The sequence below is a fragment of the Thalassophryne amazonica genome, chromosome 8 (genome assembly GCF_902500255.1).
Source record: "Thalassophryne amazonica chromosome 8, fThaAma1.1, whole genome shotgun sequence".
Taxonomy (NCBI): Eukaryota; Metazoa; Chordata; class Actinopteri; order Batrachoidiformes; family Batrachoididae; genus Thalassophryne; species Thalassophryne amazonica.
This window is the reverse complement of record NC_047110.1, coordinates 64,221,889-64,241,491: the sequence shown is the minus strand read 5'-3', so window position 1 is coordinate 64,241,491 and position 19,603 is coordinate 64,221,889. Positions and strand designations below refer to the sequence as shown.

At 42.9% G+C, this 19,603-nt stretch overlaps 1 protein-coding gene across 3 annotated transcripts in view; it reads left to right on the top strand.

Moving 5' to 3' along the window:
- scaper (S-phase cyclin A-associated protein in the ER) overlaps positions 1-19,603 on the top strand; it is a 234,050-nt gene that overhangs the window by 194,309 nt on the left and 20,138 nt on the right. For all 3 annotated transcript variants that reach the window (XM_034176502.1, XM_034176504.1, XM_034176503.1), the window contains one exon: positions 13,590-13,739. In XM_034176502.1, coding sequence (XP_034032393.1) covers positions 13,590-13,739 — 150 coding nt within the window. The remainder of the gene's footprint in view (positions 1-13,589; positions 13,740-19,603) is intronic.

The following is a 19,603-nucleotide window of genomic DNA, read 5'->3' as shown; positions in this document are numbered from 1 at the left end:
ATGTGTATGTATGTATGTGTATATATGTATATGTGTGTGTGTGTGTGTGTGTTCAGGTAAAATAAGTATTAAACCCATCACCATTTTTCTCAGTAAATATTAGGGTTGAGCCGGATACTCGTTTCAGACGATGCGTATCCCGAGATGCACGCACTCGAGACGGGGCACACAGAAGCCAGTCATCGAGATACGGCAGAATCTCCATCCCACATACTTGCAGTGGGGCAAGAGCTGCCTTTACACACCGAGTAAACACTCTCGGAGAAAGGGAGAGGCCAAACGGGAGTACCCAAAACTGCCAATGACGACCCCAATAGGCAAACCTCAGAAAGCGGCGGTGGTCTGCCGCAATAGGCACATAAAAATAGACATTGGTCAGATCTATTGACGTAAACCACACCCCCCTGCCACAGTTTGAAGGGCCTCCGCTGTGGTCAACATGTGAAATGGCAGCACCTTCAAATAACGATTGAGGCCCCGCAGATCTAAAATGGGACGACACCCGCCAGTCTTTCTCGGAATGAGGAAATATGTGGAATAGTAGCCTCTGGGTTGCTGTAGAGGATCCACCTCCTCAATAGCACCCTTGGCCAAGAGGGCACAGAGCTCCTGGTCTCGTGCTTTAGCTTTCACAGGGTTGGAAATCAAAGGCACCTTGATCCGGTCCGAGATTTGTGGCCGGCCTCAGAATTGCAACCTGTAGCCATGGGTCAAAGTAGCAACCACCCACGGATCCACAGTGTGAGCAGCCCAGTAGTCAAGCTGCTGATGGGAAAACCATCCGACTGCTGGCCCGGTGGCCTCACCTCCCCTAGGAGCCCTGGGGGGTTGGCGGCCACCATCCGAACCACGGGTCTGCCTGGTGGTGTGGCGGACTGGCTCACGAAAACCACCCACCGGCCGCCGCTGTGAGCCCCGCTGATAACCCTCAGAGCGGTATCGAGGCAGGGGTGGCTGCACATCATGGCCAACAGACGAACACGTTGAATACTGCATCTGTTGAGGCGCTGCCTAGTCTGCTGCGCCTGGATCGACCACTCCAGTGCCTCCAGGGCAGCCGGGTCAAACAGCACACCTGGCTCCATGGGAACACCACGGAGGGTCCTCCGACATGCCTCAGTCAGGGTAGACTGCGCCAGCCAAATCTGCCAACGATCCTGAACAAGGAAAGACATAACCTGGCCAAGCTCCCTTGACATCAGGGCAAAAGCCTGCAACGCAGTATCACTAAATCCTACCACACCTGCCGCAGCACCAGTATCCTGCAGAGATGCAGAAACTGCAAACAGGAGGTGCGCCAGGGAATTACCCAACTGTCCAGCACGCGCTCCTGCATTATAAGCCCTGCAAAGGAGGTCGTCTGTCACACGGCACTGAGTCCGTGGGGACCAAGCCTCGCTGCATAGAGCCTCCTCCAGAGACACAACCAGTGAGGCCACCACCGGGTCAACCGCTGACATGTGGTCCAAACTGGCCCTGGCGGACTCATGCATAGAGGCCAACGCCCAACCGTTCGCCGAGAGACATGAGAAGGCGCGAGGATCCCACTAATGTGCGTGGAATTCCTTCAAATAGTCCACCGATGAGGAATCAGAAAAGGCAGTGGGCGCACTGCCACTGGAATATCCAACTGCAGCAGAGTTAGGGCCCTACACATAACATCCTGCACAGTGACATTGCTGGACTCACTGACAACACTTTGAGAGGAGCCGAACGAACCCATGTTAGAAGCAAGAGACGACCGAGACTCTGCTTCCGCCACAAAATGAGAGGTCGAGGCAGCGAGAGGCAACACATCCTCCTCCACTGCCTTCTCAGGCACAGGTGGAGAAGCCTCTGTCCCAGGCAAGGGAGCTTTCAGCTGCCGGGCTTGAAACAATGACTTTATCTCAGCCAGTTCAACAGACAGCTGCTCTACCCTTGTGGCAAGGCCTAGATTGGCTGCGACCCGCTTCTTCTTAGGAGGAGCCGCGGTAGCAGTGACCTCACTCTGACTCTTTGAACGCCTGGGCACAGTCACCCGCACCGAAGGCGGGAGCTGGTCGGCCTCTTGATGAGGGCACAATTGTGCCAGCCGAGCCACTCTCACAGCACGAGGCATGTAACTGCAGTTCATACATGGATGGTCTGACAGTGCCTCCGTCATGTGGTCAATCTTGAGACAAGCTGGGCACAGGTCATGACCGTCATCTACTCGGAGTGCGAGCCCACAAACAGCACAGCAGTGGGAGCTGTCTATAAGCCCAACCGCACAACAGGCGAATCCACACGGCTAGCAGTCTTCAGAACGTACGCCAGCACCGGGAGAGGGGGTGCGAACGCTGCCGTCACCAGTAATAACTAAACTGGAGACCAACTCTATTAGCTGTGACAAAATGCAGGCCAAAAAACAAAAGAAAAGGCTAACACAGTCAGCCATCAACGTAGACAGGCTCAAAACCGGGAGAGGGGGCCCTCACGCTGCCGTCACCAGTAGTAACAAAAACGAAACAACAAAAGGAGGCCAACACCGGCAGCTATAAACACAGATAGGCCAAAAACCAGGAGAAGGGGCGCTCATTCCGCTGTCACCGGTAATAGCAAAAATGAAACAACAAAAGGAAGCCAACGCCATCAGCTATAAATACAAATAGACCCAAAACCGGGAGAAGGGGCGCTCATGCTGCCATCACCGGTAATAGCAAAAACTAAACAACAAAAGGACCCAGGTCGCTCTGTCCGTATACCCACGCAATACCGGGAGAGGGGACGAACATGCTGCCATCACCGGTAATGGCGAATAAAAGCTGTCGCAGCCCCAGGAGGGCGAAAAACGCTGCTCCTGCCAAAAGGAAAGGGGAAAGGTCGTCCAACGACAGCAAAACCACAAGAAATATCCAGCACAAAATGGTGGTTGCCAACAGTAGCGAACCTAAAAGCGAACTCTTTAGATGCCATAATTCTCACCATAAATGGCACTGCACATAAGCCCCAAAACACCATACCAACAGTGAAGTTTGGAGTTTGGAACATCGTGATGTGGGGTTGTTCTTCAGCATCCGGCATGAGCAAACTTCATATTCTAATAAACTTCAAACTTCAATTAAAGGAAGGATGAATGGAAAAATGTACCGAGGCATTCTTGATTTAAAAAAAAAAAAAAAAAAAAAATCTGCCAGGATGATCAAAATTAAACGAGGGTAGACATTTCAGCAAACCAGTGATCCCAAACTCACAGCCAAGGAAATTCTCAGTTGGTTTCAGAGAATGAAAATAAACCTGCTAGAATGGTCCAGCCAATCCCCTGACTTGATTCCAACAAAAACTCTGTAGAAAGAACTAAAGATCGGTGTTCATTGAAGACGTCCACAGAACCTTCAAGATATGAAGACTGTGTGGAAGAATGGGCCAAAATCACACATGACACAATGCATGCAACTAGTTTCTCCATACAGGAGGTGTCTTGAAGCTGTCATTAACAACAAAGGCTTTTGTTCAAAGTATTAAATAAATTTCAGGAAATGTGTTCAATAATTTTTCCCTTTGTCATTCTATTTTATTACACATAGCTTAATTTCTGTGCTTATTTGTTTTGGTTTCTTTGCATCGATGGATTGCTTGGGTTGCTACCGACATCTGGTGAAAATTTACGTCAATAGCACCTTTAAAAATCTATTTACTGAGAAAAATAATGATGTGCTCATTACTTATTTTACCCTGTGTGTGTGTGTGTGTGTGTGTGTGTGTGTGTGTGTGTGTGTGTGTGTGTGTGTGTGTGTGTGTGTGTGTGTGTGTGTGTGTGTGTGTGTGTGTGTGTACTAGGCATGAGGAGATTAATCGATACGAATCGGAATCTAGATGCAAATGTGCGCGATGCGAGTGCATGGATTCATTCAGTGTGCATTGATTCAATTGATGGTTGAAATTACAATGGATCGCCATTGTAATGGCATGGATGACATTTTTTTCTCAAAATTCCACACACAGTATAGCCCATAATGACAATGTGGTTTAGATTTTTGCAGATTTATTTAAAATAAAAACTAAAAAAAATCACACATACATAAGCATTCACAGCCTTTGCTGTGAAGCTCAAAATTAAGCTCAGGTGCATCCTTTTTCTACTGATCATCGTTGAGATGTTTTTACAGCTTAATTGGAGTGCACCTGGGGTAAATTCAGTTGATTGGACATGATTTGAAAAGACACACACCTGTCTACATATAAGGTCCCACAGTTGACAGTGCATGTCAGAGCACAAACCAATCTGATAGTCAAAGGAATGCAGACCTCCAAGACAGGATTGTCTCGAGGCACAAATCTGGGGAAGGGTACAGAAACATTTTTGCTGTTTTAAAGTTCCAGTGAGCACAGTGTCTTCCATCATCTGTAAATGGAAGAAGTTCGGATCCACCAGGACTGTTCCTAGAGCTGGTTGCCCATCTGAACTGAACAACCGGGGAGAAAGGTCTTAGTCAGGGAGGTGACCAAGAACCCAATGGTCACTCTGTCAGAGCTCTAGCATTCCTCTGCAGAGAGAGGAGAATCTTCCAGGAGGACAACAATCTCTGCAGCAGTCCACCAATCAGGCCTGTGTGGTAGAGTGGCCAGGCATAAGCCACTCCTTAGTAAAAGGCACATGGCAGCCCACCTGGAGTTTGCCAAAAGGCACTTGAAGGACTCTTAGGCCATAAGAAACAAATTTCTGTGGTCTGATGAGACAAAGATTAAACTCTTTGGCGTGAATGCCAGGTGTCATGTTTGGAGAAAACCAGGCACCATCCCTACAATGAAGCATGGTGGTCACGTCCTGGATGAAAGCATGTTCCACAGTGCTATTAATCTCAGACTGCAGTGACGGTTCATCTTTCAGCAGAACAATGACCTTAATCACACAGCCATGATATCCAAGGAGTGGCTTCAGGACAACTCTGTGAATGTCCTTGAGTGGCCCAGCCAGAGCCCAGATTTGAATCCGATTGAACATTTCTGAGAGATCTGAAAATGGCTGTGCACCCAAGCTCTTCATCCAACCTGATGGAGCTTGAGAGGTACTACAAAGAGGAATGGGCAAAACTGCCCAAAGATAGGTGTGCCAAGCTTGTGGCATCATATTCAAGAAGACTTGAGGCTGTAATTGCTACCAAAGATGCATAAATAATGCATCTTTGAGTAAAGAGTGTGGAAAAAAAAAGTGAAAAAAATTTTGTGAAATTTTTTTTTTCATGTTGTCATTATGGGTTGTTGTGAGTAGAATTTGAGAGGGGAAATTAATTTTCTCCATTTTGGAATTAGGCTGTAACAACAAAATTTGGAAAAGTTAAGCACTTTCCGGATGCTGTGTGTGTGTGTGTGTGTGTGTGTGTGTGTGTGTGTGTGTGTGTGTGTGTGTGTGTATGTATATATATATATATATATATATATATATATATATATATATATATATATATATATATATATATATACGAGGTCTATTAGAAAATTAGCCGACCTTATTATTTTTTTCAAAAACCATATGGATTTAAATCACGTGTGATTGCGTCAGCCAAGCTTGAACCTTCGTGCGCATGCATGAGTTTTTTCACGCCTGTTGGTTGCGTCATTCGCCTGTGAGCAGGCTTTGAGTGAGGAGTGGTCCACCCCTCTCGTCGTTTTTTTCATTGTTTAGGAATGGCTCAGAGACTGCCGCTTTGCTTGATCAAAATTTTTTCAGAAACTGTGACGGACATCAAAGTGGACACCATTCGAGAAATTCAGATGGTTTTTGGTGAAAATTTTATGGTCTTCAAAGAGATTACGGAGTGTTACTGTCGCTTTAAGGACGGCCCAGAGCGACTGGTGGTGCGCCGCGCTCCGAAGCCGCCATCGACAGGCTGAGCGACCATTTCATTTCTAAACGGATGGCTGTATGGATCCGTGACCATCGTGTGCAATTTCTCTGGTTATCACAAGAGCTGGACATCAACGATTTTCCGGCAGATTTCACTTTTAACAAGAGATTTTGTCATGGAAAGCCGAGCGGAGGCTTCGCGCATCACGATGGATTTGCTACTGGAGTGAGACAAAACCACCTCCGTTTTGGTCTCACAGGACGGCTTTGAGATGACGTTCAGACAGCTGTCGGTGGTTTTTCCATCGAGTGATTATCCGAGAAATTGTGGATGTGGCTGGACATGCCAGAACATGTCCTGTGAGGCTTCTTCACAGCGTTGCTTTGCGCCATGCGGCACCAGAGAAATTGCACACGATGGTCACGGATCCATACAGCCATCCGTTTAGAAATGAAATGGTCACTCAGCCTGTCTGGTGGCTTCAGAGCGCGGCGCACCACCAGTCGCTCTGGGCCGTCCTTAAAGCGACAGTAACACTCCGTAATCTCTTTGAAGACCATAAAATTTTCACCAAAAACCATCTGAATTTCTCGAATGGTGTCCACTTTAATGTCCCTCATAGTTTCTGAAAAAATTTTGATCAGTCGCCCCAAGGCGCTTTATATTGTAAGGCAAAAGCCATACAATAATTACAGAAAACCCCAACGGTCAAAACAACCCCCTATGAGCAAGCACTTGGCGACAGTGAGAAGGAAAACTCCCTTTTAACAGGAAGAAACCTCCAGCAGAACCAGGCTCAGGGAGGGGCAGTCTTCTGCTGGGACTGGTTGGGGCTGAGGGGAGAGAATCAGTAAAAAGACATGCTGTGGAAGAGAGCAGAGATCAATCACCAATGATTAAAACCAGAGTGGTGCATACAGAGCAAAAAGAGGTGAATAAAAAGAAACACTGGGTGCATCATGGGAACCCCCCAGTAGTCTAAGTCTATAGCAGCATAACTAAGGGATGGTTCAGGGTCACCTGATCCAGCCCTAACTATAAGCTTTTTCAAAAAGGAAAGTTTTAAGCTTAATCTTAAAAGTAGAGAGGGTGTCTGTCTCCCTAATCCGAATTGGGAGCTGGTTCCACAGGAGAGGAGCCTGAAAGCTGAAGGCTCTGCCTCCCATTCTACTCTTACAAACCCTAGGAACTACAAGTAAGCCTGCAGTCTGAGAGCGAAGCGCTCTATTGGGGTGATATGGTACTGTGAGGTCCCTAAGATAAGATGGGACCTGATTATTCAAAACCTTATAAGTAAGAAGAAGAATTTTAAATTCTATTCTGGAATTAACAGGGAGCCAATGAAGAGAAGCCAATATGGGTGAAATATGCTCTTTCCTTCTAGTCCCTGTCAGTACTCTAGCTGCAGCATTTTGAATTAACTGAAGGCTTTTCAGGGAACTTTTAGGACAACCTGATAATAATGAGTTACAATAGTGCAGCCTAGAAGAAATAAATGCATGAATTAGCTTTTCAGCATCACTCTGAGACAAGACCTTTCTAATTTTAGAGATATTGCGCAAATGCAAAAAAGTAGTCCTACATATTTGCTTAATATGCGCATTGAAGGACATATCCTGATCAAAAATGACTCCAAGATTTCTCACAGTATTACTGGAGGTCAGGGTAATGCCATCCAGAGTAAGGATCTGGTTAGACACCATGTTTCTAAGATTTGTAGGACCAAGTACAATAACTTCAGTTTTATCTGAATATTAAAGCGGGAAATTAGAGGTCAATCATGTCTTTATGTCTGAAAGACATTCCTGCAGTTTAACTAATTGGTGTGTGTCCTCTGGCTTCATGGATAGATAAAGCTGGGTATCATCTGCGTAACAATGAAAATTTAAGCAATGCTTTCTAATAATACTGCCTAAGGGAAGCATGTATAAAGTGAATAAAATCGGTCCTAGCACAGAACCTTGTGGAACTCCATAATTAACCTTAGTCCGTGAAGAAGACTCCCCATTTACATGAACAAATTGTAATCTATTTGTTGTGTGTGGGCCGCCAGAAGAGGAGGTACTGCTGGCCCACCACCAGTGGGTGCCCTGCCTGAAGTGCGGGCTTCAGGCACGAGAGGGCGCTGCCACCACGGACACAGCCGGGGGTGACAGCTGTCACTCATTATCTCTTGACAGCTGTCACCCATCTACTCAACATCATCTCACTACATAAAGACCAGACGTCATCTCCACCTCGTTGCCGAGATATCGTACTTCATTGGAGGTAATATACTCAGCCGTTTGTGTTTTACACATCAATCTGTATATTGTGAGTCTTTGCAGGAGTACCTGTTATCCTCTGTCTGCGGGAGCTGATTGAGTGCTGGACTGCACTCTTTTCCCCTGAGGAATCACTGCGGTACTCTGCTACATATTGAGTGAGAGGTGGAGGTGGCATTCCCACCGCTGTTGTTACTGGGTGTACACACACCCACACTTGACTGTCTTTGTTCTCGCCAGCAGTACCAGATCCGACAGTCGGGGACGGTGATCACCTGGGAATTCGGGACTTGGCGGCTCCAGTATTCACCAGGTTCGGTGGCGGCGGAAATCGTGTGGTTCCGGCTCTTCTCAGGACAGACGTCTTCTATCCTCGAGCCTGCCCACACGTCACCTTTGTGGATTGACTGTAATCATATTCTGAGATTGTCTGTATGTTCGTTGTGTTCCTTCACAACATTAAATTGTTAATTTTTGGCTCATCTATTGACCGTTCATTTGCGCCCCCTGTTGTGGGTCCGTGTCACTACACTTTCACAACACTATTAGATAAATATGATTCAAACCACTGCAGTGCAGTGCCTTTAATACCTATGGCATGCTCTGATCTCTGTAATAAAATTTTATGGTCAACAGTATCAAAAGCTGCACTGAGGTCTAACAGGACGAGCACAGAGATGAGTCCATTGTCTGAGGCCATAAGAAGATCATTTGTAACCTTCACTAATGCTGTTTCTGTACTATGATGAATTCTGAAACCTGACTGAAACTCTTCAAATAGACCATTCCTCTGCAGATGATCAGTTAGCTGTTTTACAACTACCCTTTCAAGAATTTTTGAGAGAAAAGGAAGGTTGGAGATTGGCCTATAATTAGCTAAGATAGCTGGGTCAAGTGATGGCTTTTTAAGTAATGGTTTAATTACTGCCACCTTAAAAGCCTGTGGTACATAGCCAACTAATAAAGATAGATTGATCATATTTAAGATCGAAGTATTAATTAACGGTAGGGCTTCCTTGAGCAGCCTGGTAGGAATGGGGGTCTAATAGACATGTTGATGGTTTGGAGGAAGTGACTAATGAAAGTAACTCAGACAGAACAATCGGAGAGAAAGAGTCTAACCAAATACCAGCATTACTGAAAGCAATCGAACATAAAGATATGTCTTTGGGATGGTTATGAATAATTTTTTCTCTAATAGTTACAATTTTATTTGCAAAGAAAGTCATGAATTCATTACTAGTTAAAGTTAAAGGAATACTCGGCTCAATAGAGCTCTGACTCTTTGTCAGCCTGGCTACAGTGCTGAAAAGAAACCTGGGGTTGTTCTTATTTTCTTCAATTAGTGATGAATAGTAAGATGTCCTAGCTTTACGGAGGGCTTTTTTATAGAGCAACAGACTCTTTTTCCAGGCTAAATGAAGATCTTCTAAATTAGTGAGACGCCATTTCCTCTCCAACTTACGGGTTATCTGCTTTAAGCTGCAAGTTGGTGGGTTAAACCACGGAGTCAGGCACTTCTGATTTAAGGCTCTCTTTTTCAGAGGAGCTACAGCATCCAAAGTTGTGCTCAATGAGGATGTAAAGCTATTGACAAGATAATCTATCTCATTCACAGAGTTTAGGTAGCTACTCTGCACTGTGTTGGTATATGGCATTGAAGAACATAACAAAGAAGGAATCATATCCATAAACCTAGTTACAGCGCTTTCAGAAAGACTTCTACTGTAATGATACTTATTCCCCACTGCTGGGTAGTCCATTAAAGTAAATGTAAATGTTTTTAAGAAATGATCAGACAAAAAGGGGTTTTCAGGGAATACTGTTAAGTCTTCAAGTTCTATGCCATATGTCAGAACAAGATCTAAAGTGTGGCTAAGGTGGTGGGTGGGCTCATTTACATTTTGAGCGAAGCCAACTGAGTCTAATAATAGATTAAATGCAGTGTTGAGGCTGTCATTCTCAGCATCTGTTTGGATGTTAAAATCATCCACTATAGTTATCTGAGCTAAGCACTAAGTCAGACAAAAGGTCTGAAAAATCACAAAGAAACTCACAGTAACGACCAGGTGGACGATAGATAATAAGAAATAAAACTGGTTTTTGAGACTTCCAATTTGGATGGACAAGACTAAGAGTCAAGCTTTCAAATGAATTAAAGCTCTGTCTGGGTCTTTTATTAATTAACAAGCTGGGGTGGAAGATTGCTGCTACTCCTCCTCCTCGACCCGTGCTTCGAGTATTTTGACAGTTAGTGTGACTCGGGGGTGTTGACTCATTTAAACTAACATATTCATCCTGCTGTAACCAGGTTTCTGTAAGGCAGAATAAATCAATATGTTGATCAATTATTATATCATTTACTAACAGGGACTTAGAGAGAGACCTAATGTTTAATAAACCACATTTAACTGTTTTAGTTTGTGGTGCAGTTGAAGGTGCTATATTATTTTTCTTTTTGAATTTTTATGCTTAAATAGATTTTTGCTGGTTATTGGTGGTCTGGGAGCAGACACCGTCTCTACGGGGATGGGGTATTGGGGGGATGGCAGGGGGAGAGAAGCTGCAGAGAGGTGTGTAAGACTACAACTCTGCTTCCTGGTCCCAACCCTAGATAGTCACGATTTGGAGGGTTTAATAAAATTGGCCAGATTTCTAGAGATGAGAGGTGCTCCATCCAAAGTGGGATGGATGCCGTCTCTCCTAACAAGACCAGGTTTTCCCCAGAAGCTTTGCCAATTATCTATGAAGCCCACCTCATTTTTTTGGACACCACTCAGACAGCAATTCAGGGAGAACATGCGGCTAAACATGTCACTCCCGTCACTATATATATAGATCTAAAACTTTTTCCACATACACAATATCACCATTTCCCTCAAATATTGTTCACAAACCAGTCTAAATCTGTGATAGTGAGCACTTCTCCTTTGCTGAGATAATCCATCCCACCTCACAGGTGTGCCATACCAAGATGCTGATTAGACACCATGATTAGTGCACAGGTGTGCCTTAGACTGCCCACAATAAAAGGCCACTCTGAAAGGTGCAGTTTTGTTTTATTGGGGGGGGGATACCAGTCAGTATCTGGTGTGACCACCATTTGCCTCATGCAGTGCAACACATCTCCTTCGCATCATCCGTGAAGAGAACACCTCTCCAACGTGCCAAACGCCAGCGAATGTGAGCATTTGCCCACTCAAGTCGGTTACGACGACGAACTGGAGTCAGGTCGAGACCCCGATGAGGACGACGAGCATGCAGATGAGCTTCCCTGAGACGGTTTCTGACAGTTTGTGCAGAAATTCTTTGGTTATGCAAACCGATTGTTTCAGCAGCTGTCTGAGTGGCTGGTCTCAGACGATCTTGGAGGTGAACATGCTGGATGTGGAGGTCCTGGGCTGGTGTGGTTACAGGTGGTCTGCGGTTGTGAGGCTGGTTGGATGTACTGCCAAATTCTCTGAAACGCCTTTGGAGACGGCTTATGGTAGAGACATGAACATTCAATACACGAGCAACAGCTCTGGTTGACATTCCTGCTGTCAGCATGCCAACTGCATGCTCCCTCAAATCTTGCGACATCTGTGACATTGTGCTGTGTGATAAAACTGCACCTTTCAGAGTGTCCTTTTATTGTGGGCAGTCTAAGGCACACCTGTGCACTAATCGTGGTGTCTAATCAGCATCTTGATATGGCACACCTGTGAGGTGGGATGGATTATCTCAGCAAAGGAGAAGTGCTCACTATCACAGATTTAGACTGGTTTGTGAACAATATTTGAGAGAAATGGTGATATTGTGTATGTGGAAAAAGATTTAGATCTTTGAGTTCATCTCATACAAAATGGGAGCAAAACCAAAAGTGTTGCGTTTATATTTTTGTTGAGTATATATAGTTTTGTACCCGAATGTGTAGCCTTGAATGTTTTTTTGTGTTTTAGTTGCTGGATGTCAAGATTCATTTGGTAGAATTCCATTCACAGTGTGAAGTTTACAATGTAGCCGTTAACCTATGAATTCACTTGTGAGCATTAACACATGAATATGTCCAGCCCCATGTTAATTTTGGGAAGGCACAACATTAATCACCCCTGGCTTATAGACCTAAGAAGGAAGAGCCAGGATAATAATATCTTAATGTGATTGACTAACATGCTTATTCTGTTGTTGTTTTTTTTTTTGTTTTTTTTTTTTGTTTTATATTTAAATCATTAATACATTTAGGGATCTTAACTCCTTTCCACATGACACACTGTGAATGTTGTCCCTTTCTATATGCGTCATGTCAGAACACAGTACATCATGTTCTCCTCTTCATAGGTAATTACTAGCACGTGGACATTAGGCAACTAATCAAACACTGGGGGAAAGAGCTATGTAAAAGTTTATAAATGTCTGCATTGATGTGTGATTATAAATGGCAGTTATTTTGTTGAGTGAAATTAAAAGACGAGTTCTTTTCCTTGGGATAAAGCTGACCTGTGGACATAAACACAGGTGCCCTTTGACCCCAGGTCAGTTGTTGGAGTTGAATAGAGCCTAGTGAGACAGCAGTTAGGATAGCCCGCAAGTGATTAGCTCTGTATTCAAGGCCGTACATTACCTGCACCACGGAAGATGGGGCAACAGATTCGCAGTGCTAAGTGACCACATAAACTGAAAGGCCTTAGAGCAAGGGAGAATGCTGTTAATTATTTTAATGCCTTGCAGTAATTACTTTGAAGCAGCTTCCTCTCCCTGACCTGCCACATTTAGGCAACTCAAAACAGCTGGAAATGAAAGCATTTTACTGCCCAAGTTTTATGAACGTTTTAAATAATGTTTCTTTTAGGCTGAGATTTGTAGTCACCTTGTGTTTCACATTACCACGTAGTATCAGCCATGTAATGCAGGGGATGGCTGATAAAAAAATTAGCTGTGCTGCAGCATCAGTAGCCAGTAAAAAGGATATTGCATTTTCAGTATTTTAACTATCACAACAGATGTGTTCTTCAGAAAATAAGTGGGGGGGGATTATTTTGCATTTAAACCAAATATGATTTATTTTTTATTTTATTTTATTTTATTTTTTTTGGTTTTTACTTAACTTTTTTTCTGAGGTTTGTGTTGCTCTGTTTGACAGCTGTGAACATGGATGTTTTTCCTACATGCATAGGTTATCCGGCATGAAAATAGTATTTAACTCTTGGGTTTTGTGTTTACAGACATTACCATGCAAACACACCCAAATGTCCACTGGAAGTGTGATGATCTTACGGTGCTCTGTCACACTGGCATGTTTATTAAATACTGTCTGTGAACTGCTGTTAGTATCCCGTCCGAGTGGGATTTGGGTGTTTCATGTTAGGACGCTCCTTGAACTGTTTGTATATAAAGTGTGTTCCTGCCAGTAAAACAAACTTTTACTGTATTTCTATGTAAGGTTTTTGTGTTTTGCTCTCTGTGGTAACAGTCATAGATGGGCAATGTGTGCTTACACTTGTGTGGCACAATCTAGTGAACTTTGTTCTGTCAGTTTGTCCTAGGTGCCGAGGGCCTGTCTCTGGCTTTCAGACACATTGTCAGCTCGCTGCTCTGGTACTGTACCCAGAATTCTGCCGAAGAGCTCTTGCACGAAGTCATCATTTGTGTGGGCTACTTTACTGTGAACCACCCCGACAACCAGGTAAACCAGCTGAAACCTGAAATGAAATGGACTCGAATGTTTGTTTTATCATTGCTGTGGCCCTACCACCGAGGGTGGGAGCAGCGTACTGGAAATGGTTCAGTGGGATTGTCTGTGTGTCTCCTTGCATAATTCAAAATCTGTTGCCCTGATTGATGTCTTGTATTTGTGCTTTAAAAAAAGCTACTTTTTGTAGAAAAAACAGTAGTATTTTTCATATTAAAGAATACCAAAAGATTGGGAGAAGATCAGAATCCCCAGTCATCACAGACAGAGCTCAGAGTGCATGTGCACCTACTTTGTCTTCAGTGTTTAAATCGACACCCTGGTAAAGCATGGCCACACAGTTCGTAACCCTCATACATGTACTGCCGAACAGCAGACTTGCTGTCCCACAAACCATCACTCAGACCCTTGTTAGAAATCAGAGTTTTTTGTCTTTTTTTTTTTTTTCCTTGACAGTTTGGCTTTAGCAGAGCTGGTTCTGGTGGGAAATGACTTACTGACAGCTTTTTAAACTCCATGAACGGTGAAAGAGCATTTTATGGACAACAAAAAACTGCAGTGCACATGCAGGGTTGGAGTTGAAGTTCTCCAACTCATGTCCAACTTCTGTATTTTACTAATCAGCATTTGTAAGTAGATGTCAGATTCTGACTCCTGACAGTTTCTGTTGAAAACTCTGATTGCATTGAGGCGGAGCAGAGCAGGAAGTTTTAATGCCTCACTGCTGTCAGGTGACCACTAGTAAGATGGAAAAAAGGGAATTATTTGACACGTGGTGCACTCATATCACTACAAAAATAACATTTGTTCCACAGATGATTGTTTGTGTGAGAGACACCAGAATTGCAGAGCTCAGAATGCACTGAAATGATTATTGAGATCCAAATTAATAATTATTTGGCTGCATTTTTGTTTGGCGTTATTAACTAAATATTTCTGGCCTTTTTTTGTTTTATTCTTTTACTTGTGTTTTTAATTTTTAATTTTTTCTTATTTATTTAAAATTTTATATCGAACTGTGTGAGGTGCCTTGTTGTGATTTGGCGCTTTATAAGCTGATGAAATTGAAATTAAATTGAAATTGTAAGAATTCTCTCTCTCTCTCTCTCTCTCTCTCTCTCTCTCTCTCTCTCTCTCTCTCTCTCTCTCTCTCTCTCTCTCTCTCTCTCTCTATATATATATATATATATATATATATATATATATATATATATATATATATATATATATACAGTGAGGAAAATAAGTATTTGAACACCCTGCGATTTTGCAAGTTCTCCCACTTAGAAATCATGGAGGGGTCTGAAATTTTCATCTTAGGTGCATGTCCACTGTGAGAGACATACTCTTAAAAAAAAAAAAAAAAAATCCGGAAATCACAATGTATGATTTTTTTTAATAATTTATTTGTATGTTACTGCTGCAAATAAGTATTTGAACACCTGTGAAAATCAGTGTTAATATTTGGTACAGTAGCCTTTGTTTGCAAACATCTCCTGTCAAACATTTCCTGTAGTTTTTCACCAGGTTTGCACACACTGCAACAGGGATTTTGGTCCACTCATTCATACAGATCTCCAAATCTTTCAGGTTTGGCGTTTCAACTCCCTCCAAAGATTTTCTATTGAGTTCAGGTCTGGAGACTGGCCAGGCCACTCCAGGACCTTGAAATGCTTCTTACGGAGCTCCTCCTTAGTTGCCCTGGCTGTGTGTTTGGGGTCATTGTCATGCTGGAAGACCCAGCCATGACCCATCTTCAGTGCTCTTACTGAGGGAAAGAGGTTGTTTGCCAAAATCTTGCAATACATGGCCCCATCCATCCTCCCTTCAATACGGTGCAGTCGTCCTGTCCCCTTTGCAGAAGAGCACCACCAGAGTATGATGTTTCCACCCCCATGCTTCACGGTTGGGATGGTTTTCTTGGGGTTGTTCTCATCCTCTAAACATGGTAAGTGGAGTTGATTCCAAAAAGCTCTATTCTGGTCTCATCTGACCACATGACCTTCTCCCATGCCTCCTCTGGATCATCCAGATGGTCACTGGTGAACTTCAGACAGGCCTGGACATGTGCTGGCTTGAGCAGGGGGACCTTGCTGCCCTGCAGGATTTTAAACCATGACAGCATCATGTGTTACTAATATAATCTTTGTGACTGTGTTCCCAGCTCTCTTCAGGTCATTGACCAGGTCCTCCTGTGTAGTTCTGAGCTTTCTCAGAATCATCCTTACCCCAAAAACTGAGATCTTGCATGGAGTCCCAGACCGAGGGAGACTGACAGTCATCTTGTCTTTCTTCCACTTTCTAATAAATAATCATAACAGTTGTTGTCTTCTACCAAGCTGCTTGCCTGTTGTACTGTAGTCCATCCCAGCCTTGTGCAGGTCTACAGTTTAGTCCCTGGTGTCCTTAGACAGCTCTTTGGTCTTGGCTATGGTGGACAGGTTGGAGTGTGATTGATTGTGTGAACAGGTGTCTTTTATACAGGTAACAAGTTCAAACAGGTGCAATTAATACAGGTAAAGACTGCAGAATAAGAGGGCTTCTTAAAGAAAAATTAACAGGTCTGTGTGAGCCAGAATTCTTGCTGGTTGGTAGGTGTTCAAATACTTATTTGCAGCAGTAACATACAAATAAATTATTTAAAAAATCATACATTATGATTTCCGTTTTTTTTTTTTGTTTTTTTTTTATTATATCTCTCACAGTGGACATGCAGCTAAGATGAAAATTTCAGACCCCTCCATGATTTGTAAGTGGGAGAACTTGCAAAATTGCAGGGTGTTCATAACCACACACATTTGTACACGGTAAAACTGGAATGGTGAAATGTTTTAGCACTTTCAAACTTCACTTTTAAAGAATGGCTTAGTTCCTCAATTTAATTCATTTTCTCAACATAGAATGATGAAATTACCTGTTTCAGTATTAATTAATTTAACGTGTTTTAACACATTTACTGTGAAAGAAATTTTGGATTGTTTGTTTGTCTAAATTTCAGTGTGAAAAGTTTTAAATTTTTTGCAAATGTATATGAAATTTAAATATTAATGATCCATCTCCTTGATAAATAATAATTCTGGATGGGCAGCAAATAAACAAAAAACATGTCAATCTGTGTGTCGGTATGAAATCTTTAAATTTACATTTGCCTTCCTGCCATAAGCAAGTCTCGATTTGTATTAGAATGTTATGAAATTGAGGAAGACAATTAAGTGACAGCTATGAAACTATTTTTACTTGCCAGGTAAATATTGCTACAGTTGCTGTATCAGTTAATTGAGCTATTGATGGTTTTGTGTGTTCATGGTTTTAAGTTTTGAGTTTGTAAAAGTTTTATATTTCATAGCACACCATAGAAATATCATTTTTCTCTTGTTCTGCTCATGTATTATTTGCCAGAAGACAGGTGTAGATGTGTAATTGTAACAAAAAGCACCTGTTAAAAGATTCATGCCTTGGCACCGTGTGTGTGTGTGTGTGTGTGTGTGTGTGTGTGTGTGTGTGTGTGTGTGTGTGTGTGTGTGTGTGTGTGTGTGTGTGTGTGTGTGTGTGTGTGTGTGTGTGTGTGTGTGTGTGTGTGTGTGTGTGTGTGTGTGTGTGTGTGTTGCCTATTGTCGCACAGAGTGGCCCATTGTTTTTCTTGGTAAAGCGGGGCAGTGTTCTGGCCCTCGTGTTAAGACTACTTAGGGAGCTTTGTGGCAGTGAGCAGGATGTGATGGAGCAGATCTGGTTGCTGTGTAATTGGCTGTCATGCATGGCCCGTCTACCGGGCCTCTGATTAGCCATGCTACAGTTGGCTGGAGTTTGATTATGTTAAGCCTCACCCACACAGGCAGCAGCCAGCACTTCAGTCTCAAACCTTTGCCATGTCATTTATGTCCTCGCGGTAGCAGTCGACCCCATCACAACAATTTATAGACTGAGTTCTTATTTGGCACATTTTTTTTTTTTTTTTTTTTACATTTAATTAAAGGATCCAGCTCCACTCTGTGCCACTTATGTTCCGCTGTTTTTTCTCATCCATTTTAATTATTGTGATGTACAGAATAATGTAGGATTTGTTGTCCATTGCAGATCTCATATTGAATATTTGAAGGACTGATGCTTAAGTTATGCAGGTGATAGATGGTTCAGTTTTGTGCGCCCACAGTGACATTAACACACAGAACATGCTATGTTTTGTCTCACAGAAACTGTATGCAGAATACACAGTACGACTCTGCAGTGTGATGTGACTGTTGAATATAAAGCAGAACCAAAGTTCACATGATGCAAGATCCACACCAAACAGTTTAAGCAACAGCAAGCCTTAGCTTAGAACCATGCTTAGCACGAGTCAAACACTGTGTCGAATGAAAAAGAAAACAATGCTCCTTATACACAGGAGTTAGTTGATCCGCCTGCCTCCTTTAAATCTCCTGTGTGTGAAAATTTCGGGTTCTCCATGACCCATAGCAACAGTGGAGAGTAAGTGATGATTCGCATGAAGACTGTGCTCTGACGTTGTGCCGCATTTATCTCGTATGTGAATGAAAACACATCATTGTTCACAAAAGGAATCTCGCCATACACATTTGTGTTTTCTCTTTTTGTTGTTGTTGCTTTTTTAACTCATTGTACTCCTACCGAATCATAATGTATAAATACAAATGTGAACCAAACTGTGACTTCTGTGTACTGTGACACTCGTAATAACTAAATAATTAAACGTGTGTGTGTCTATATATATATATATATATATATATATATATATATATATAGACACACATACACTGGGATTAAAGTTCTGTGCAAGTTAAAACTCTACCATACAAAGCCATACATCAACAACATCCAGAAACGTTGCCGGCTTCTCTGGGCCCGAGCTCATTTGAAATGGACAAATGCAAAGTGGAAAAGTGTGCTGTGGTCTGATGAGTCCACATTTCAAATTGTTTTTGGAAAGCATGGACGTCGTGTCCTCTGGACGAAAGAGGAAAGACACCATCCAGATTGTTACCAGCGCAAAGTTCAAAAGCCAGCATCTGTGATGGTATGGGGGTGTGTTAGTGCCCATGGCGTGGGCAACTTACACATCTGTGATGGCACCATCAATGCTGAAAGGTTTTGGAGCAACACATGCTGCCATCCAAGCAACGTCTTTTTCAGGGACGTCCCTGCTTATTTCAGCAAGACAATGCCAAGCCGCATTCTACACGTGTCACAACAGTGTGGCTTCGTAGTAAAAAAAAAAGTGCAGGTGCTAGACTGGCCTGCTTGCAGTCCTGACCTGTCGTCCTTTGAAAATGTGTGGCACATTATGAAGCGCAAAATACGACAAGCGAGACACGGACTATTGAACAACTGAAGTCATACATCAAGCAAGAATGGGAAAGAATTCCACCTACAAAGCTTCAACAATTAGTGTCCTCAGTTCCCAAATGCTTATTGAGTGTTATTAGAAGGAAAGGTGATGTAATGATGCACAGTGGTAAACAACTTTTTTTAAAACATATTGCAGCCATTTCAAAATGAGCAAATATTTTCTCAAACACAATAAAGTTGATCAGTTTGAACATTAAATATGTTGTCTTCGTAGTGTATTCAGTTGAATATAGGTTGAAGAGGATTTGCAAATCATTGTATTCTGTTTTTATTTATATTTTACACAATGTCCCAACTTCATTGGAATTGGGGTTGTACCATGGCCAAGACCAAAATGCTCTCTAAGGACACCAGGGACAAAATTGTAGACCTGCAGAAAGCTGGCATGGGCTACAGGACTATAGGCAAGCAGCTTGGTGAGAAGGCAACAACTGTTGGCATAGTTATTAGAAAATGGAAGAAACACAAAATGACTGTCAATTTTCCTCAGTCTG